We start from the raw sequence: 22,252 nt of genomic DNA, 5'->3' as shown, positions 1-22,252 counted from the left end.
TTTTTAAGCACATTTGAAACTGTACTATTTCTCCCCATTTTTTGGCGAAGTGTCACTTTCGAGGAGTAAAACTTCGACATGGTAATTTCGAGTTGAGGAAATACTAGTAGTAGTAGTTCGAACTCGCTGCTGAACTAACCTGACCTTTCACAGTCAGAGAAGAGTTAAAGAAAAAAAACAGGCAGGGGCTTTTAAATTTGGACAAAGAAACAATGTAATGATCATCAAAACTAATGCTTGAGTTACAAATGTTCCATTCAATCAGCTCGTGATCAGAGAGAAATAATGGAACCACAATCTTGGGATTGTTCAGATTGAGCAGACTAACTCATCTAGTTTCTCATTATACATAGATTGATTGGAGCGCAGTAATAAACAAAATATGCAAGGATAGCTTGTGGATCACGTACGTATTATCACCATGTGTAGTCCGAACCTAAAGCCGGAGTGAAAATCACCCAAGATACTGTACGTTTTGAGGTGATCGTGGAACTGAATTATTCAGGATTTTAAGGTGGAACAGGGCCAGACTATCAATTGTTAAGCACAGAAACGTGTTGATTCCAGGGAAGGCTTTTGCAATCATTGTAGAACCCGACCTTTCTTAAGGCCAGAGGTTGTGGCATGACTGCCTGCCAAAATAGCCACACAGTTGTGCATCTTCGACACCACCACAACAAACTTGAATAAATATCCTTCAGACCTGCCCATGATACAATTCATGACAGAAGCAACTTTCAGGGAGCACTGCTGAACATTCACAAAAGCACAAACATGTCCAGACAGTGGTGGAAGCGTAATTGGGGATTGCCTGAGGGCAGATATGGAGTTACCATAGGCAGCTGGAGACAGGAAGCTGCAAGGAGCCTGCGTGAGGTTACAAAAGCGGAACCCTACGGTAAGTGGGCGCAGGCACAGAGGAAGGGAGAGAGTCCTGCACTCACAGATCAGAGGGCTGTAATTGGCTTCTAGTTCTGGCGGAAAGCAGGGACGAAGACCCAGTTGCACTATTTTGACAAAGAATATGCCAGTCTGTGAGGAAATATGTAGAAACATGATCACCAGATCTCACATTTCTATAGACCACTCTTTCAGTCTAGAAAAAAATCAAGAATTTTTTTTATTTTTATATATTTTCAAGATTAGTTGCGTTTTGTTTTATTTCACAAAAAAGAGAACATGTAAATACTCAGTCAGAACAAGTCTCCTACAGCGTAATAAGAATGCGAGGGAAATTCCTAATAAAATCTTTTAAAGTGAATATGTACAAGTGTGTAGTGTAAAAAGGGTGAACCAAACAAAGAAATAGTGATCCACTCAGAATCAACTTCATACGAGATCGCTCAGTCATACGTGAATAAAGACAATAAGGAAAAGAAGGGAAAGAAAGTGTGCTGTGTGGGAACGGGGAAGCCTGCACTATTCCTAGTTAATTATGGCAGGAAAAACCCACATGAATAAGAGGAATACGTATCTTTTGATACAATCAACTAGTAAGCCATCAAAAACATTTTGAACTTTCAGTATTTACAAATGATTGGCTTAAAGGGGGAGGGTCGACGCGTTTCGAATCCCCAAGAATGATTGGATTCTCCTCAGGACCGTGTAGAAAATAAATCTGAACGGCTTCTGGAAACTTGTGGGACAGGAATTTGATGGTTGAAAGAGACTTCTTAAATTGCCTCCGCGGGCGCTTGTAAGATGGATTGTATGATGACCTTTGATAAATTTGAAAAGACCTTAATCGTCGTCTCTTTCTTTACGATATGGAATTCTCCCTCTGGTGTTGTCTCAATCTGGAAGACGCCACTGGCAAATACTGAAAGTTCAAAATGTTTTTGATGGCTTACTAGTTGATTGTATCAAAAGATACGTATTCCTCTTATTCGTGTGGGTTCTTCCTGCCATAATTAACTAGGAATAGTGCAGGCTTCCCCGTTCCCACACAGCACACTTTCTTTCCCTTCTTTTCCTTATTGTCTTTATTCACGTATGACTGAGCGATCTTGTATGAAGTTGATTCTGAGTGGATCACTATTTCTTTGTTTGGTTCACCCTTTTTACACAACATACTTGTACATATTCACTTTAAAAGATTTTATTATTAGGAATTTCCCTCGCATTCTTATTACGCTGTAGGAGACTTGTTCTGACTGAGTATTTACATGTTCTCTTTTTTGTGAAATAAAACGCAACTAATCTTGAAAATATATAAAAATTAAAAAAAATCTTGAGATTTGTTTCTAGACTGAAAGAGTGGTCTATAGAAATGTGAGATCTGGTGATCATGTTTCTACATATTTCCTAAATTATTGAGCAGTACTGGCACTTGTTTTGTTGTTGATATAACTGGCGCAGCCTTACTGCGCTCAAGCCAAACCCTTCTTTGTTGTATACAGTCTGTGAGGAAAGGCCTACTTGGTGGGACAACAGGAGGCTGCCGGTCCCTGCGAAATAGGTGGACTGGAATTAAGCATGGGCTGCTTCTGCATCGCACCACATTTGCATGAGCTGAGAGAGCTGGCTGTTGTGATGAGCGCTGCCTGCTTGGCAGCGGAGGTGAAGGGATGTGAGGCCATCTAGTTTTTGGGCCCTGCTTTGTGATTCTGCAGACCTGGCTCCTTACTAGACCTGGTCTGTGAACTCCGCTCCGTTCGCGGAGTTTTCCGCGCTCAGCAGAGCATGCGGAGTTCCTTCGCTGGGCGGAGTTTTTTCCTCACTCATGCTTGCCAACGGTAAGTTGGCGAGCGAGGAAAATCCAATGCTAAACCACCTCCCAGAGAGATTTCTCAACGGGGGTGGTCGCAACTGCTTATGTTGAAATAACATCCATTCGCGTTATAAAACCCTCCAACTAGCTATAGAAAAAGGACCCCTAAAATAACAAGGATTATCAATAGCAGTGTATCTGGATTTCACCACAGCAGTTGACGCGAGGAGAAAGGCCTTCATAGGCATTAAGAAACAGCTGCAATATCAGGGGATTAAATACCCCATGTCCTATCCAGCTAAATTGAAAATGAGTGTGGATAGGAAGGCAACAGTATTCAGTGATGACAAGGAAGCTGCCAGTTTTGAACGAGACATGGAGCCAAACGGGGGAAAGACACTGAGATGCTGAGGACCTCCACGTAGCAGCTACTGAGACAGTGAACTTTTGGATGCACAAGCATCTTTATGCTCCTTTTTGTCGTCATGTGCTCTATGATATGGGACATGATGGTAAGCTTTATGAGGGGATCTTGACTATTGGCCCTTTGTTGGGGCACCAGGCCGACCCTACTCTGACACTACGTGTCTATGTGTCTAAGGTCCTAACTGAACCTTATAAACGCAGTACGATGCTTTTTTTACACCAGTCTGAAAGTCTTTGAATGAAGTGGGTGGGCTTGCTGCAATACATTTGCTTTTATGGTGGTTAATGGGCACATGCTCATGCCGCCATGCATGTAACACCTGGAATGATTTGGAGTTACAGAAGAGGGGTGATTGACAAATATGATTCACTGATTAGTTAGGGAATCAATGTGGGGGTAGAGAAGATGGAATGGGGGTGGAGGCCTGTTTAAAGGTGTTATATCGAGCTCACACTGCATGTACCATATCTGTAATTGTAAAAGGACTTATGTACATGATCTATCTGGTACATCACTACTGTATACTAACAGCAGTTGCAGGAGGATGGAAGCAACTGAGACTGTGGATATGGAATGTGAAAGGATTAAATATTCCCAAACCTCCGCTAGTTGTAGCATATTGGAAAGGCTTAGAATGGACGTAGCAGTGCTGCAAGAGACACAAAAGGACCCCAGGGCGCTGTCAGAACATGCCATGGACACCAAGAAATGCTGCTTTCTCGCTTTCGCACCTTTTCAGTCTCTCTTCCTCCTCCTTTCCCACTTTTGTGTTTTTCTGTCTAGCTGTGGACCAAAGACTGATGAGGAAAAGTAAGTGCCAATCCCTAAAAATGGGTGCCAATGGGCCTCAGTTGGTAACACTGGCTCAAATTAACCAGTGGCTGTACGACTCTGTCACGCAGAAACTATCCATTCCTATTCTTCCAAGCCACAATATGGTTGGGGGGGGGGGGGGGGGGGGGAGTCCTTAATTTTCAAGATAAATACCAAGAATACAGAAACGTTGCATCTGCCTCAGAAATTAAATTAAACCGTTTGCTGCGCACCACACAGTAGCTCTAGAAACCACTAGTAGTGTTATGAGATGCAGTTATATTAATTTGCGAGGAGAATACTTCTATTTTTATCAATTGTGAGGCGAAATTGAATGCATGTGTACATTTGTATCCTTTCCAATCCATTTCTAAATTTTGGCACAAATAGATTAATGTTGTCAAATTATAATCGACTAAATATGAATACAAACGACACCGCCATGCAGGATTTACCAATATAGAAGTGGTGAGCAAAAATCTTTGAGGCTGCCCCAGTGAGACACACATTAGATTTACAAAATTGGTCCAAAATGTGCATGCGACGCAAAACAGCGACTAGCTGCATTTCCTCCAGAACAAAATGACTTAATTCTACAAGCTTCTTTAAGTTGTGTTCACATACTACATGAATGAAAATTTGAGGCATTACAATATCTTAAGGTTCAGTTCTGAGGGTACGCACTTTCATTTCCTTTGAAAGTTTGAAGCAATGCATCTAACTCTGTTTGAGGAGCGAACAGCAAATAGGGAGAAATATTTGGAGGTCCATGTGGAAGTGAATGACACAGAGACTACTCTCTTACTCAAAGGAACTTTAGAAGATGGGTGGTCTCTAAAACTAAAGTATGGTACCATAATAAGATGTCTCTTGTTCACCAATAAATGATACCCCAACTTAATGAACAGATAGTTCTTTGTAGGACCTTCATGGTGCATAAAAAACATTTATTTAACACCAAGTTAACCAACTTTAAATATCTTACTATCCTTTCTTGATCAGAGAAGGCCAATTATAGAATGAAGCCGTACCATCACATACATACCATTCATCTTTTATATTAGTCCTACAGGAACTGATATCTCCATCTCCGGTTTCCAAAGAGAACAGGAGCCCATGGATTTACACCCCACCTTCGATATTACTTGATTACAACCAAGTGGCTGTAAACCAATCGGTTGTGTTCATTGTGTATGCAGTCTGTGGTTTTTACTCGGCTGTAGGGTGCCTTCCTCTCTGATTCCATTGCCCCAGACAATGTCAGCCTGAACAAGCTTGAGAAGGTAAAACAGATGTGGGCACCCCAGTGACAAGAATTATTTACAATGGCAAACCTCTTCTTCAAAATGAAGGAAATACAAAGGCACATACTGCCCAAGCGGACTCACAACTGAGGGATGACATCAGTTACCCTAAGCTATGCTATAGATGTTGTCACTTTGCTATTGTTATCCTACTAGCTTTGTTGTTTATGTTTGCAGCATTATCAGCAGAACAAAGCTTCTAAGAATCTAGAATTATAGTTTTGTGCACTTTCAAGCCCATATGAAGCAGTCAGTAGAGATGTAAAGTGCTAGGAAGTCTCAAATGACAGCTCTAGAATAACCTGGCCCTCACAAATGAGACTAAAACCCACGTCTGGCTTTCAAATTCCATAGCAATTCACAAAAATCCTCCAAGAACTTTTGCTTCATTATAAGGATCTCACAACAACTGATTTTTTAGTGTCTTTCAACTCTAATGCAAAAGCTAGAATGCCAAAAAATGCATGCTGCACATTTCCACTAGGGTCAATAACATGATTAGGTGTACTACACTTAAAGTTTAAATCCCCATTAGAACACTGGCATGTTGAAAGCTCTGTTGGAGGCAACAAAGAGGCTGATCGCCGACCAATAACAGTTGGTACAGACCTGCTTCAATATTCCACAGTTTGTCTTTCTTTTTCTCCCTTTTCAATTTATAACATTCTACCCAAGTGGACGGTATTTTCTAATACCATATGTCCCTTCCTCCTCTGACCTACAAAAGTTCTTAAATGCCCTAAATAAAGATGGCTTCGTAGGGATATATAGCAAGCTCAAACCCTATTTGGTATTGAGCAGCCCGTGGGCAATTAATGTGGGAACATATAATGAATTGTGTAGCCCTTAGAGGGAGGGTCTACTTTGCAATACAAAGACCAATCTGCCTATGAAGTGAAGAATACTCTATTCAGACCATGGAGGGGCAGAGGTGGAATGCCGGATGCCCTCTATTATTCTGTGGACTTCCATGGGATTTCCAACATTCCACCATTTAATGAGTATCCCCTACCCTAGGAGCCTCAACGGACGGAGTTTCCGGTGCCTTTCCCTTCCATATCGCGACAGCTCCCGTTTGTAAATGAAGGAGTTGCAGCACCGCACATGTCAACTCAAGAAAATTCCAGAGGCAGCAGAAGTGACATCACACAACTTTTGACCACATATGATATCAAAACACAAACTTTGTTTCGTCATTTCGCCACATAAAACCCTTCTATTCCTTGCGGAGAGGCAAGGAGTGGGAAATGCAGAAAGCAACTAGAGCTGTAAGAGCACTTGTTATTTTCTGTTCCTGCTGCTGCCTTCTAATTATTGTTGGGTTAGATTTCAGTTTTTTAATGAGGTACATCACATGTATCCTTCCGCACTCTCCAAAAACAAGTAGAACAATGAAAATCGTTCAGGATCCAGAAGGTCTGATCCGATTTTTAATAAAGAAAGCTTTACACTGAAATAACATAAAAAAAAGTGCACAGTTCTTACAAAATAAAAAGAATTCAGACTATCAAATAGTCAAAAACTACTTTCGAAATCGTGCACATCTCTCCCAATTTGCCAGTATTCAGCTGTACCCAACAGATATCTATTTACCAACACAGGGGTCTTCCAGTCCTTCTTCTCTTTTTAAAAAAAGAACATGGCTTTGGCGGAGGCAAGATTAAAATTATAAAAATGTTTTTTGCATTTGTTGTTTTCCCATCTTCAAACCATGCAGTTCATACACTTGACTGTTTTGCTGCCGTAGTCTACACAGTCTGGTCCGATGCACTCGCAGCACGCGTTGTGGAACCACCGATACTTGGAGGCACCCGCGGACTCACAAGATAGCTTACACTGGTGAATGGACATGCAGTCATCGAAGTAGATCACGGTACATATTCGCTCTGCAGGGGAAGGCAAAGAATAACACATTAGGTAGGTTGAAAGACTCCATATCATCCTACATCAATGTCCTAGTCAGAATATCAACTACCACAGTATCGTGAAGGTGAGTGCATATAAGGCGGTATGGATTTTCTATTCTTAAATCCACATCTACGCACCTTGAAGACATAAATATCAAGTTACATATTACACGTTGTCCTGAATGAGTATTTATTTTACTGCTTTTATTAGGAGAGGCTACTCAACTAGGATGAACTAATTCTGATCAGTGATGCCTTCAAGAGAGTATTGCTGGATACCAGATTGCAAAAGGTTGTGACAAGCTTGATTAATTTAAGGCATGGGTACTCACAAACTTTCTCTCAGGGGCTAAATTTACTGTGTGGTTTGTGTCCGAGGGCAGCATCGGTGGAGGCGGGGTCAGTGGGGGAGGGGGCGGGCTAGAGCAACAAAAAAAACTGTGACCATGAGGTTGAACACAGGTCCCTGCAGCGGACGCCTTCGTCCACTGAGCTACTAGACCCGATATATATATATATATATATATATATATATATATATCTGCCTCCCTCCATCCCTCTATCTCCCTCCCTGTCTTCCTCTGTCTCACTCACTCTGTCTCACTCCCTCTCCCTGACCTTCGCTCTCCCTCCCTCTCCTTCCCCCTCCCTCACCCTCACTCTCCTTCCCTCACTCCCCTTCCCTCTCTCCCTCCTTCCCCTTCCCTCACTCCCCGTCTCTCCCCCCTTCACTCCCCTCACTCCCCTTCCCTCACTCCCTCACTCCCCTCCCTCACCCCTTCCCTCACTCCCCTTCCCTCTCTCCCTCCTTCCCTCACTCCCTTCCCTTACTCCCCTTCCCTCCCTCCCCTTCCCTCCCCTTCCCCACTCCCTTCCCCTCACTCCCTTCCCCTCACCCCCTCCCTCACTCCCCTTCCCTCCCTCCCCTTCCCTCCCTCCCCTTCCCTCCCTCCCCTTCCCTCTCTCCCTCCTTCCCTCTCTCGCTCCCTCCCCCCTTCCCTCCCCTTCCCTCGCTCCCTCCCTCCCTCACTCCCCTCCCTCCCTCCCCTTCCTCCCTCACTCCCCTTCCTTCACTCCCTCCCTCCCCTTTCCTCACTCCCCTTCCCCACTCCCTTCCCCTTACTCCCTTCCCCTCACCCCCTCCCTCTCTCCCCTTCCCTCTCTCCCTCCCTCCCCTTCCCTCTCTCCCTCCCTCCCCTTCCTCCCTCACCCCCCTTCCCTCACTCGTGGCAATAGTCCTTGGGGGGTATTCTCATTTTTTTTTTAAATGACGACACAGAAATGTTGAAAGTACATTTGCTCCATTTTTAAGTTTTTATCATATTTTTTCATGAGATTTGTTACAAGACTTACTTTACATCGTTTGACGACTCGGCTTTGGTTCTTAGAAGCAAACCAGAGCCCTGGCACGGTTATCTCCAAGGCAGTCTGTGCCCCCCACCACCCCTTAGAAATAAAGCGTCTCCCACTCCCCTGATTGCGTATATCTCCAAACCCTACACGACACCAAAATACTTCATAAATACTCAAAATAATTCTCACATACAATAGGCTGTAAAACACGCAAACTATTTGAGCACCAATAAAGCGATCCGAGGACCAGTGAGGGGTATGCAAGCGCTATAGTAAAACGCTAAAAGTATCATCAAAATGAGGTCAGAGCACAAAACATCACAAACAAGAACACCCATACAATATCCCGCTAACAAAGGTAGTATCCATCCAGCTAACAACGGTCCTGGCACGAGCATAAACGGTGTGACATTCACTATAATGCCGGGCTGAGTCTTGTGTACGAATAACCTCTCCGTGACATCATGAACACAAGGATGAGCACGGGCTCTCAATCATCAAACAGATGCATTCTGGGAACTGCAGTCTTCGTGAACTTCAACGCAACCAACTGGAGTGTCACACCTGAAAACAACAAGTTTGACAAAAAGTGCGCTGGACTAGAAGATGAGCTGCTTCAAGGCGCTAGCATCCTTTTGTAACCTCAAAGCCATGTACCCCCTGGGCAAAGAAAAAGAGCTGAGCCCCATTATGAAAGAAAAGACCCCCCTCCTCCCCAATATACTTATAACAATGCTATACATATAGACTGGACGCCCTGCTCAAGGGGCGCCTCGCACACCTGTCTGTCACTGGGCTGAGACAGCTTCCCCAGCGCGCACAGACACACAGCCCCACCCGAGCACTTCACAGGTCTTTAAAAAGACCATTTGCATGTGAATGGGGCTTTGCTGTATTTCACCTGCTCTTAGCGCCCCTGCAGCTCCACTCTGGCCTCCTGGAATGAATCGCCCGGCCCCACAGAGCAGCAGAGTGTCTCTGCAATCGGCAGTGTTTGCAGACACTCTTAAAAACTTTTCTTTTTTTAAAACACGGGTACGATGTCTCATGGTCCGCGGCCCGCCACGGAAGGCTTGCCGGGCCGCTGTCGACCCGCGGGCCGTACTATGAGTACCCATGATTTAAGGAGACTGTGGCATCTAATGACCGTGGTGTCCACTAAAAGCTTAGTATACGCACTTTTGCTCCTGGGTACCAACAATTCTGATGACACCCGGATGCCTGCTTAGGTTTTAAACTACTGGACATCTAGATTTTAACTCATGGTTCATAAAATGTGTAAAACTGGTGTGCTGTAACCCATTAGCCCAATCTACAATTTCTGACTGTTGGGAAATGGAGAGGGGAATCAGAGAGGACTGTCCACTCTCTCATGTCCTTTTTGACCTAGTGGAAGAACCCTTTGCAAACTTGTTGAAAAGAAACCTCTAGGGTCCTATACTGGCGGTGGAAGACATGGAGACTACTTTGTTTCATTATGGAGACAACATGCCTGTTTGCTTAAATAACCCGATTTAGGCAGCGCATAGGCTGCTGGAGGCAATTGAGAATCTCTGAGTAATTTCAGATTAATAACAGTAATATGCCTATTCTTTTCTGGTTGAGTTTCTAAATAGTATTTAAATCAGAGACACACCTGGCTCTCCCAAAACTGTGGGAAATTAATATGCTCCTTGTTCTCATGTTTATAACTGGCAAAATGAAGTTGGTGGACAGAAATGGTGGTCTTACCATACTATATGTATGTGTTTTAACACTGCTAGTACCTCCACCCTAGACAACTAGTTAAAGATTTGGATATTCACTAAACTGATGCGGGCGAGGGGGATCAACGCAGCAGCGTGCGTTTCTCAAGCTTTGAGGACTACTGCATAGAGTTCAAACCAACTTCATTATACTGCCGCCTGATTCTTGTAGGATGATGGTCTAGACAAACGGGTGGCCGCTTACACATTGTTGGCACCTCTTTGAGGACTTACTGAATTCAGGTTCCCAACTAAAAGAAAGTCCTTTAAGAAGTGTTTGGCAGGAGTCTATTCCAAAATGGGAAGCATTGTTTTAATCGGAAACATGCATAGAGGCCCAGGGGAGGTTTGTATACCGCTCAGTTTCTCCTGTCCTGGAGAAAGTTATTAGGGACACCGGGAGATCCTTCCTGGAGGCCCCAATGGAATTTAGGATAATGATTGCCCTGTTAGGTCTCGTTGGATGGGATTAGAGATGGCTCTATGATGATCTACACGTTTATCTGTATGTAGGGCCACTTCCTACCACCTGCCCTGGAAAGTCCCTAAATCTACGAGTATCAGATGACTTTCATTGGTAGATTAGTAAAGTCACTGGGTGTGGTAATACCTTAAACCCACAAGGCATAGCTGCTGGGTATGTGCACAGAATCAAAGGGGAACGAGATGAGAAAGAAACTGTTGGCCATACTAATCTTGGCAAAGACAAGCTGAGGGTGTACACATGTCTAAGACATGATAAAATGAAAAGTTTGTAGAGGCCTATCTGCTATGGACTGGGATTTCCCAGTCCATGACATCTAGGTTGTCTCCTAGAGTGGCAAAGGGTAGAAAAACAAGGCATCACAAACAAAACAAGCACGGCTGCTAAAGTGAAAGCGACCTCGCTGTGTTTAATTAGTAACCTGATCCACGATGAGGGAGGAATGCAGCTGCCAGCCTGCGCGCCGCTGCTCGCTCCCGAGAGCAGAACGCCATAGGAGTGAACCTTTGGAGGAGAGGTGGGATATGCACCTGCCTTTGACCATTTGCGTGCTTTCATTATTGAAAGACATACGCAAAGGCCAATCCAATGTGTGGGAGGAGTCCGACCCACACGGAGAAGTTTGGGGTGCTCACAAGAAGCCTCTCATAGAGCAGCGCATGCGCGCTGCGCTAGGCTCAACCTAAAAACAGACCTTAACAAATCCAATTGTTGACCTTCAATGAATCCTGAGAAAAGGTACGGCAAAAGCCCGTGTTACCCTCTGAATATGGAGCATATTCTGCTTACACTGAACTTCATAAACTAAAGATTTTCAGTAGCACAGAATTAATATTTGCTCAATGTTAATTATGCATTCAGGGGTTGTTGTAGGAATGCAAAATAAACTTTCTGTATGTCGCACAAAGTTTCGACATGCCGTTTGTGGGATCTCTTTTTTTTCTGACTGAGGCTAGAGGAAATGGAAAAAACGAGTTCTGTTTGATTTCAATTTAATAAAGTGCCTAAGTAGGTCAGACATTCATGCTAGAATGGGTGGTAACACTGGGTCATTTAACCTTCAGTAAATTAAAAAAAAAAAACCAATAATATTTGAAGCTGGTGACACAAGTAAAATGAAAATTTCACTGGGGGATGAGGGAGAAGAAAAGAAAGAGAACAATTTTCCAGCACTAAGGTGTAGAAGTTAAAACAAGCTTAGTGTGGAGCTGGATCGATATGGAGCTCACGCAGGCTATCAGATTAATTGGCACAAGTCAATCCTCTACGATCCCCGAGGAGGAGAGGACTGGTCAAACCTGCCCGGGAGGCTGAAGACGACGGGCGAGGGGTTTGTATACCTAGGGGTGTATGTGACCGTAGATAGCAACCTCTCCTATGAGAAGAACATCAAGCGAGTACTGAATAACTTTGCCGAAGATGCGGCTAGGTTTAGGATGCTCCCCCTCACGATTCTGGGCCGTGCAGCCATGTTTAAAATTATGGCGTTGCCACGGTTTCTGTACGCCTTCCAAAACGAGTACTTCCCGCTTCCCCGCAGGGTGTTCCTTGACATGAACGCAGAACTGAGGGCCTTACTGTGGCTGGGGAAACAGTCTTGGGTGGCACTGGGGACCTTACAACGTCACCAATACAATGGTGGAATCTCACTGCCGAACATCGAAGCCTATTATTGGGCAGAACACCTGGTGCCTATCAACGACTGGTTACATGCCCCTGCCATGCACCCCACTTATGCTCTAGAGAAGAGTGCCGTGGCGCAGCGCACATCCCTCTACTATCTCTATGGAGGCAAGGGGAATGACCGATTGCATTCCGCCACCAGACTTACCCTGGGGATATGGGAGAGGGCAACTAGGGCCATAGGATGGGCGCGTAAACCGACGAAACAAACACCAATATGGCAGTGCGCCTGGTTGAAGGAGCTATGCAAATTGTGGCGTTTCCAGAGGTGGGACAACATAGGTATTTCGGTGCTAGGCGACTTGATGAAAAAAGGGGAACTAAAGTCATTTCAGGCATTAAGGGCGGAATATGGGTTGCATCACACACAATATTTCAAATATGCACAGCTGCGTCACGCCTGGCAGGCAGAGGAGACACTGACGGGAACTATCCCAGTGTATGCACCACTGGAGGGACGCCTGCTGCAGGAACACATCCCGGGTAAGGCAGTCTCCCTGACGTATAAAACCCTGATAAACAACATACCAGATGGCCTAGTGAAACTTAGAGGAAACTGGGAGCGAGATGTAGGGGAAATGGATACGGTGGACTGGGACACAGTCCTGATGCACCAGAGGGAAGTTGCCATCAAGTCCCGCCTACGGCTTATTCAGTATAAAATCCTACATAGGACCTATTATGATAGAGTGCGCCTCTACAGTATGGGGAGGGCTAGTGATCCGAACTGCCTGAGGTGTGGCCAAGAGAGGGGGCATTTTTATCACATTATCTGGACATGCCCTGAAATTCAGACTTATTGGACGGAGGTCATGAGAGAGCTTGGAGAGGTCCTGGAGGTTACCCTGCCGCTAGACCCAAGCTGGCCCGGTTAGGTATGACGAATGATGTAGACCTGAATCGCCCACTGTTGATCTTTCTAGTTCTGGCCCTGGTGGTGGCCAAGAGAGATGTGGCAAGGAGGTGGGGGGCCCCAACACTGCCACAGCTGGAGGAGTGGAGGAGAGGTATGGACTTATATATGGCAGCCGAAAGGGTCACATATAAGGCAAGGTGATGCCCTAAGAAGTTTGGTAGAGTGTGGGGCAAATGGCACCGATACCACTGACTGGATGGAGGACTCTGATTTGGGGGAGGTGAGGGGCCATTCTACCCTGGACGGAGGGAAGTACTATTGCGGAAATTATACCTCAGTGGACGGGGGTCCACGGAGCAACACGATTCAATCAGATGGGGCAGAAGAGTGTAAAGTGATTTTAAGGGAGGAGGGAAGAGGGTGGGGAAACGAAGGGTGGGGCTTGATGATCAATTGTGACATGCTTGTTATGTTTATGCACTGTGAAAAGCAAATGAAAACAAATTTAAAAAAAAAAAAACTAAACGAGCTTAGTGTAGTCGGAACGGAAGCAATTCATAAATCAAAATGTATCTAATACCAGGCTGAAGAAAAAAAACACTTTACACATTATTTGATCTACATCAACACGAGCCACAAAGATACAGAATGCAAAAACGGAGCAAATGCACATGCAGAAACATAATAGGAGGCCTAACCAGTTAGCATGTTTCTCTCCATGAAACCAAAGCATGATTCTAAGTGGTGTGCAAAAATCGGGCACAAAGACTGCATGGGTAATACGGTTAGCCCCAGGTATCGGGTCTTTTTTGCACCCGATTGGTAGTTTTTAATCAGATAATCAGGAATAACGGGGGTTGTGACCGATTATACCACATGGTACTTCCCTTAACACACCTGTTTTGCCAGTGCCATTTCCTCCTCCTGCAAAAATATCCACAGCAGAGTACAAACTAAAATGATTGCTAGGGTCTGTTTGGGTTTATTGAAAAAACAGACACAAACCAGGGCCCCAGTAAATTAAGGAATCCCCAAAAATAGGTCACATTCTACTTTTTGCAAACAAAAAAAACAGGTAATTGCATTTAATGTGCTTCTGGTTTGCCCAGTCTACCCACCAGCAGCACAAAATCCACAGGACTTTCTCCATACTACCTCTCCGGTCTGCCCTCAAGGAATGAGATGGGGGGAAGGGAGAGGGGCAGGGCAAGGTCAGCCTTCCCAATTCAGGGGTAGCTTGGCTTCCACCTGCAGGGAGGGAAGGGAGCGGGTGGGGGGCTTGAGGTTGAGAGGAGTGATACCAAAATAATTTCCACTGAGGTTATGCTACATACACCCTTGAAGAAGTATTTAAGATTGCGTCATTGCGATAGAAATAATCGTTTTCCATACCGAGGAGGTAGTATTCCTTTAGACGCTCTTCTGCACAGAATGGTGTAAGATTTGCACATTCTGGAACATATAGTCTAGTGACGTTATATTCAACCTGACAAGCAGTATTTGGAAACGACAGTGCAGAACCAGCCTCTGTACCGACCGCTTCCACTCCAGCGCTCCTTAGACTGCCCTACATTCTGCTAATCCTTGGAAGCAATGCCAAAGGTCCCACACTCGAGTGTTAATTGGGAGAACCCTCGAAAACTGAACGCTGCTCCCCCGCGGCCTCTGAACCCCCTGCGGCACGTCCACGCCCATCTACCGCGGCCAGGGGGCCATTTCTCTACTTGAAGGGATTGTGGGGCCACGAATGGGGCGCGCACATCTTTGCTTTCCATAGAGGGCACACTGAATTCTAAGCATTCAGGATACACACGGGGAAGAAACTTTTATTGGAGATATTCTACTATCGATACAATAAAAAAATTATTAGGAAAAGGGAACTCGACACTGGCATATGTACACATGAAAAATGCAACTACATTGTTTACTGATTTAAACAGATCTAGGATTACCACTTAAGCTATCAAAGTCACAGCACTAAATTGCAGAAATGTAATATCTACAGACAAGTAACAGTTTTCATCACAAAAATGAGGACATTTTTAGATCTGTGTGTTTTATCTTTGCCTTTTTAGGGCGTAGAAAGATCGTATTTGCTTTGCAAATGGCAATAAAATATTCACTGATTATTCTAAAATGTACATGTGCACACATCTTTTCGTTTCGGCTAGTTCTATTATTTGTTGACTGGTGTAAATCGGTATCTAACATAATTGGGGAATAAACGTATTTTTCCCCTAAACAATTACTTTGCTTGATCTACTCAGGAAGGATCTATAGTTCTAAATCACAAACATAATTTGTGACATTTCCTGACATTCGGGATGCCCCAAAATGCAGCTTTTTCCTCTCTTCTGGCCGCTGAAAATATGATCAAGAAGTTCATTTTCAATTACCAGAGGCACGCCAACAAATAATATCAAACAGAGAATATAAGGGAGGGGTAACAAAGCAGGCTCTCACCAGCTCCCCTTGCTGCCAGTTGCATCCTTGCCACCGCTGCTGCCAGGCTGCTCCAGCCCCAGTCAGCCTCTCCATAGTTTGCCCGCCTGCTCTACTGCTGTCAGTCTCGCCTAGGTTCCTGTGCCCTAGGCTCAACCCCTGAAATTCCTGTGCCTCAGGCACCAGGACAAAGTGCCACTTGCAGTTCTCGGTTTCAGCGCCTTTTTCCCGCCGTTCTCCCATTTTCCCACCTCGCCAGCGCCCCTCCCAGGACTTACTTAATGGAGGCGGCAGAGCAGCTCCATTGAGCAGGTCCTCACCAACTCTTGCTGCCAGTCACCTCCTTCCCATCTCTGCTGCCAGGCTGCTCCCGTCTCAGTCAGCCTCGCCATAGTGTGCCTGTTGGCTTCCCTGCTGTCAGCCTTGCCTAGGTTTCTGTGCCCCAGGCTCCAGGACTACATGCTACTCGCCGTTCTCTGTTCCCACGCCATTTGTTCCCACCGTTCTCCTGCTTTCCAGCATCCACAGTGCCCCTCCTAGGACCTACTTAATGGAGAAGAAGTGCGCAGCAGGCGCGCCTCTGGCATGCTACCAGCGAGCCTAAGTCAAGCTCATCTACGCCTGGACCGTGCCCAGTGCCAGTGACCCTGGCCCTCCAGACACCCACAGGTACTTCACCCTAGATCGCCAAGCCCTCGACTCAGTTGCCGCAACAACTGCTGCATTGCACCAGCTCGCTCCACAGGAGGACCATTCACCTGCCACCGATGCCACTTCACCTGCAACTTAGGATCACCCACCCTCGCAGTAACCCACGCCACTCCCACCTCGCTGGCTAACACCACCCCGGAAACACTCGGAGGCGTCCTGATCAATGCCTGACCGCTCTGCAAACACGTCACCGAAGTCTGGAACACCATCAATCAATCAATCAATCAATCGTGGCATTTGAATAGCGCACTACTCACCCGGAAGGATCTCAAGGCGCTGGGGGAGGGGGGCCGTCACTGCTCGAAGAGCCAGGTCTTGAGTTGCTTCCTGAAGGAGAGATGGTCCTGGGTTAGCCGGAGGTGGATGGGGAGGGAGTTCCATGTCTTGGCTGCCAGGTAGGAGAAGGATCTTCCACCGGCGGTGGCTCGGCGGATGCGTGGAACGGCGGCGGGGGCGTGGTAGGTCGACCATAGCTGGCGGGTGGGCGTGTAGAAAGTCAGGCGGTCGTTGAGGTACTTGGGGCCCAGGTCGTGGAGGGCCTTGTGTGTGTGGGTGAGGAGTCTGAACGTGATCCTCTTGCTGACGGGGAGCCAGTGCAGGTCTCAGGTGGCCGGAGATGTGGCTGTGTCGGGGGATGTCCAGGATGAGTCGGGCAGAGGCGTTCTGGATGCGTTGGAGTCTTTTTTGCAGTTTGGCTGTGGTGCCGGCGTAGAGGGTGTTCCCGTAGTCCAGCCGGCTGGTGACGAGTGCCTGGGTGACCGTCTTCCTGGTTTCAGTGGGGATCCATCGGAAGATCTTTCGGAGCATGTGCAGGGTGTTGAAGCATTATGACGATACGGTGTTAACTTGTCTGGTCATCGAGAGGGAGGAGTCCAGGATGAAGCCCAGGTTACGTGCGTGGTCCGTTGGCTTGGGAGTGGAGCCCAGTGCAGGGGGCCACCAGGAGTCGTCCCAGGCGGAGTGAGATGGTCCCAGGATGAGGAGTTCCGTCTTATCGGAGTTCAGTTTCAGGCGGCTGTTCTTCATCCACTCGGCGACATCTTTCATCCCTTCGTGTAGGCTGGTTCTGGCGGAGGCTGGGTCGTTGGTGAGGGAGATGATGAGCTGGGTGTCGTCGGCGTAGGAGATGATGTTGAGGTTGTGTTGGCGTGCGATGGCTGCAAGGGGGCTCATGTATACGTTGAAGAGGGTGGGGCTGAGGGAGGATCCTTGTGGTACGCCGCAGATGACTTCGGTGGCCTCGGATCTGAACGGGGGGGAGGCGGACTCTCTGGGTTCTTCCGGCGAGGAACAAGATGATCCACTCCAGAGCCTTCTCTTGGATACCGGTGTTGCTGAGGCGCTGCACTAGGGTGCGGTGGCAGACGGTGTCGAATGCCGCGGAGAGGTCCAGGAGGATAAGGATCGCTGTTTCTCCGCTGTCGAGCAGGGATCTGATGCCGTCAGTGGCTGCGATGAGGGCGGTCTTGGTGCTGGGTTGGCTCGGAAGCCGGACTGCGAGTGGTCGAGGGATCCGTTCGTCTCGAGGAAGGCGGCAAGCTGTCTGTTGATGGTCTTCTCGATGACTTTGGCAGGAAAGGGGAGGAGCGAGATGGGGCGGAAGTTCTTGAGGTCGGTGGGGTCCGCTGTCGGTTTCTTCAGGAGGGCGCCGAGCTCGGCGTGCTTCCAGCTTTCCGGGTAGGTGGCGGTTTTGAAGGAGGCGTTGATGATGTCTCTGAGTTGGGGTGCGATGATGGAGTCGGCCTTGTTGAAGTCGTGGTGGGGGCAGGGGTCGGTTGGCGATCCTGAGTGGATGCTATTCATCGTGCGGGTGGTGTCTTCGGTGCTGACCGTGGTCCAGGCACTGAGGGTGGTCGTGGGGGGCGATGGTATGGTGGTGGGGTACGTGGTTGGAGCGCCGAAGCTGTTGTGTATTTCGGCGATCTTGCGGTGGAAGAATGAGGCGAGTGAGTCGCAGAGGTCTTGCGAGGGAGTGATGTTGTTGTTTCCGGCGCTGGGGTTGGAGAGCTCTTTGACGATGCTGAAGAGTTCCTTGCTGTTGTGGGCGTTGTTGCCGAGTCGTTCTTTGAATGCTGTCTTCTTGGTGGTGTGGATCAGCTGGTGGTGTTTGCGGGTGGCGTGCTTGAGGGCGGTCCAGTTGACTGTGGTCTGGTCATTGCGCCAGGCTTTCTTGAGGGTGCGGCAGTTCTTCTTGGAGTTCTTGAGTTCGTCGGTGAACCAGGGGGCTTTCTTGCTGCCGTGTCTGCTGGGGGGGGGGGTCTTCAGTGGTGCGAGATCGTTTGCGCAGTTGGTGATCCATTGCGTGAGGTTGATGGCTGCTTCGCTGGGGTCCGTGGTACTGGCGGGCGGGTTCTGGCTGAGGGAGGTGGTGAGCTGGTCGGCGGTGATCTTGTTCCAGTTCCTGCGAGGGATCTGTTGTGGGCGGTGGTGGGTCGCGGATCTTTTGAAGCTGAAGTGGACGCAGCTGTGGTCAGTCCAGTGAAGTCCGGTGGAGTGGCTGAAGGAGAGGTGCTTGCTGGAAGAGAAGACTGGGTGGGTGGGGGTGTTCACCAGTTGTTTGAGGCCGAGGTTTGCGAGGTTGTCCAGCAGGGTGGTGGTGTTGCTGTCCTTTTTGTTCTCCAGGTGGAAGTTGAGGTCCCCTAGGAGGATGTAGTCAGCGGAGGAGAGGGCGTGCGGGCTGATGAAGTCTGTGATGTCTTGATGTCTTAGCTGAATCGTGTGCGTGGTCCCGGGGGTCTGTAGAAGAGGGTGCCTCTGAGCGTGGTCCTGGGGTCGGTGTGTATCTGGAAGTGGAGATGTTCGGCGGCGGTGAAGCTGTCGTCGAAACGGTCGTGATGCGGATGGTTTTCTTGTGTACGATGGCGATGCCTCCTCCAGTCTGGTTGACGCGGTCCTTCCGGGTGATCTTGTATCCCTCCGGGATGGCGATGGCGGGAGCAGAGGAGGCGTTTATCAAGGGTTCCGTGAGGAAGGCGACGTCTGGTGATGTTGTGTCGAGCAGGTTCCAGAGTTCGACGGCGTGTCTGTGGACGGAGCGGGTGTTGAGCAGGATGCATTTGAGGTGGTTGCTGTTGGTGTTCGGCTTGGCGGGTGAGGTGCAGGTCCGGAGGCAGGTGAATTTGCAGGCTTGGTAGGTGAAGGGTGCGTGGGTGCGTTTCGGGGTAGCACGGTAGCATGCTGGTGATCCGCCGGTGTTGAGTGCGTTGAGGGTGGCGGCGTTGTAGGTCCGTCGTGAGGTCTGCCGATGGTGGGGGCCAGGGGTCCAGGCGCTGGGCGCGGGCCAGGCGCGGACGGGCTTGCCTTTGGCGCACCATTGGCGCACCCGCTGCGCGGACTCTGCCATAAATGGAGAGTGGGGCGGCGGAGCGAGGGAGGAGCAGCTGGGAGGCGGGAGCGGGGTGGCAAGTGGGGAGCGGAACGGTGATGCTGGAGGGAGCGGGGGTGGGGCCTCGGGGGAGCAGCGGCAGGGAGCGGGGTGGAGGGGCACAACAGTTGGCGAGAACACAACAAAATACAAATTACTGGCACAACATACAATGTGGGCAAAACGAGATCAGGGGCACAACAGGGGCAGATACAATACGGTCAAAACAGACAAATTACTGGCACAACATGCAAAAACGGGCAAAACGAGATCAGGGGCACAACAGGGCAGATACAATACGGTTTAAGGCGAGATCAGGGGCACAGCAGAGGCATAACGGGCAACGGCGGCGGAAGCGGAGACCGGGCACACCAAGGACGGGCCACGCGGCGGTTGGAGCGACACAACCCTATGTTTTCAGTGGGAGGAAGGAGCAGCTGGGAGGCGGGAGCGGGGTGGCGAGTGGGGAGGGGAGCGGAACGGGGATGCTGGAGGGAACATCCCTCGCCCTGACGTGACCATCACAGATACATGGCTCACCCTGCGTCAGCCCACAATCTCGCCATTGCAACAGCCATCAGCTACAAGATGAAACACCAGGAACACACCAACAAACACAGAGGTTGCATCGCCACCATACACAAAGAATCAATACGCTGCACCACCACAGAAGATGAAACCATGCAGTCATGGAACACCTGAATTTCCAACTTCACACAGACAACAAAACAACCATCAAAGGCACCCTCGCCTATCACCCCCCGGACCAAGAACCAGCCTCTGCAGCGCCATCACAGATTTAATTTGCCCCACTTGCCATTGAATCCACACACTACATATTCCTCGGAGTCCTCAACTTCCACCTGCACGGCCCCACAGACACAAACACCGCCGGCCTGGAACAAATGGACAACATTGGCCTCACCCAGCTGGTCACAGACATCACACAGAGCAGAGAACACACTAGACAGTGGCGGTGCATCCATTAAGGGCGTTGGGCATTGCCCCGCCCACAGCATGGCCACATTCTTCCTCGTTAACCTAAACGACGAAGATTGCTACAGTCACCTGTACTCAAGTCACCTTCTGTATGCAACTCAAACCCATGTACAGTCCGGTGAACACTAAGGGGCTTATTAACATTAACAAGCCCCCTTGCGCCACCAATGCGTCACTTTTAATAAAGGAAAAAGTGACATACCGGGGGCGAAAGGGGCTTTTAAATAAGCCCCTAAATGCCCCCCTCTCCCAAACGAGGCTGTGAACTGCTGTGATAACACGTGCCCCCCTCAGACCAAAGACATGAAGTTGTCCACTCACTGTAACAATAATGTGTTGTGTTGCAGTAACTATTACTCATATCCCTATTACTGTGATTACCACCATTAATATTCATGTAATGTGAGGAAGCATTTTTTGACCTTTTACAGTAAAGACTATCATTTGTTAAACACCACTGCCATGTTCACATGTGGAAGCTGGCATGGCAGCAGTCCCATTACATGTTTGGGGTGCATGTGGAATTTACTTCGTGTGTATAAGGCGCCAGTGGCAAGCCATTATCCACATTTTAATTTAATACGATGGCGTTGCTGCTGTGTCTACATACTGTTGAAAAGGTGACATTTTCCCCCAGTATGTTTAGCACGAGTGCCAATCAAATGTCTACATTTACCTTCGGTACAGTATGTAAACGACCAGTGTCATGTCACTATCTCCATATTTTGTTTAAATACTGGCGAAGCCCGTGTGCTTTGCATGTCTGAGATAAATGTGATGCGTCCTTTAGTGACGGAAGCACGTTAGCCGTACAGTACCCACATGTAGCTACAGTTTACAAAGCCCACCTCTCTTGCATCACACCCGCTCTCACCCAGAGCTCACGGGGCCAGAGCTACCAGGCCACACAGGGCCGGCTTCAGGATTTGAATGGCGGTCAGTTCTCCCTCGTGTTTCTGACTGACAACACTACATGCAAACGCAGATGTACGGTACTACACACTTTCTCCTGTCTTCTTACCGGTGAACCTTCTGGTGGCCACTGAACCCCCCCCCCCCTCCCCCCAAACCACCACCCAACACGCCCTTCCTTGTGCTCACGGCAATAAGCACCTGCTGGCCTTCTCCCCATTACTCGTGAAAAAAATACAATCTTACAGCTCATGTGTCCCAGTGCCCGGATTTATGCAGATTGTCATATTTTAAGGTGATGGGCGTGCAGCCTTGAAGTGGGGGACCGGCTGTGTGATGTCACTTTTATTGAAATTTTCTGAGAGAAGCTCGAATGTTATGACATCTCACCCTTTAGCGTAAGAGGCAGAGGTGGAACATTGTAAGAGTTCATCCTTTATCTTGTGAGAGGTGGCATTGGAATATTGTGAGGGTTCACAGTTTAGCCTGTGAAAGGTGGGGTTGGAAAATTTGTGAGTTCACCTTTTAGCCTGTGAGAGGTG

General features: G+C 48.0%; 1 protein-coding gene across 2 annotated transcripts in view; it reads right to left on the bottom strand.

The window, feature by feature from the left end:
* Positions 1 to 6,671: 6,671 nt before the first annotated feature.
* TWSG1 (twisted gastrulation BMP signaling modulator 1) overlaps positions 6,672 to 22,252 on the bottom strand; it is a 129,015-nt gene continuing 113,434 nt past the window's right edge. Inside the window, exon 5 of one of the 2 annotated variants that reach the window (XM_078688135.1) lies at positions 6,672 to 7,140. In XM_078688135.1, coding sequence (XP_078544261.1) covers positions 6,959 to 7,140 — 182 coding nt within the window. In that variant the 3' untranslated portion in view covers positions 6,672 to 6,958. The remainder of the gene's footprint in view (positions 7,141 to 22,252) is intronic. The other variant, XM_078688136.1, reaches the window with a different exon arrangement.

This window comes from Lissotriton helveticus, chromosome 4_1, assembly GCF_964261635.1.
Source record: "Lissotriton helveticus chromosome 4_1, aLisHel1.1, whole genome shotgun sequence".
Classification (NCBI taxonomy): Eukaryota; Metazoa; Chordata; class Amphibia; order Caudata; family Salamandridae; genus Lissotriton; species Lissotriton helveticus.
The sequence above is the reverse complement of the archived record's forward strand: the minus strand, read 5'-3'. Positions and strand labels throughout refer to the sequence as shown.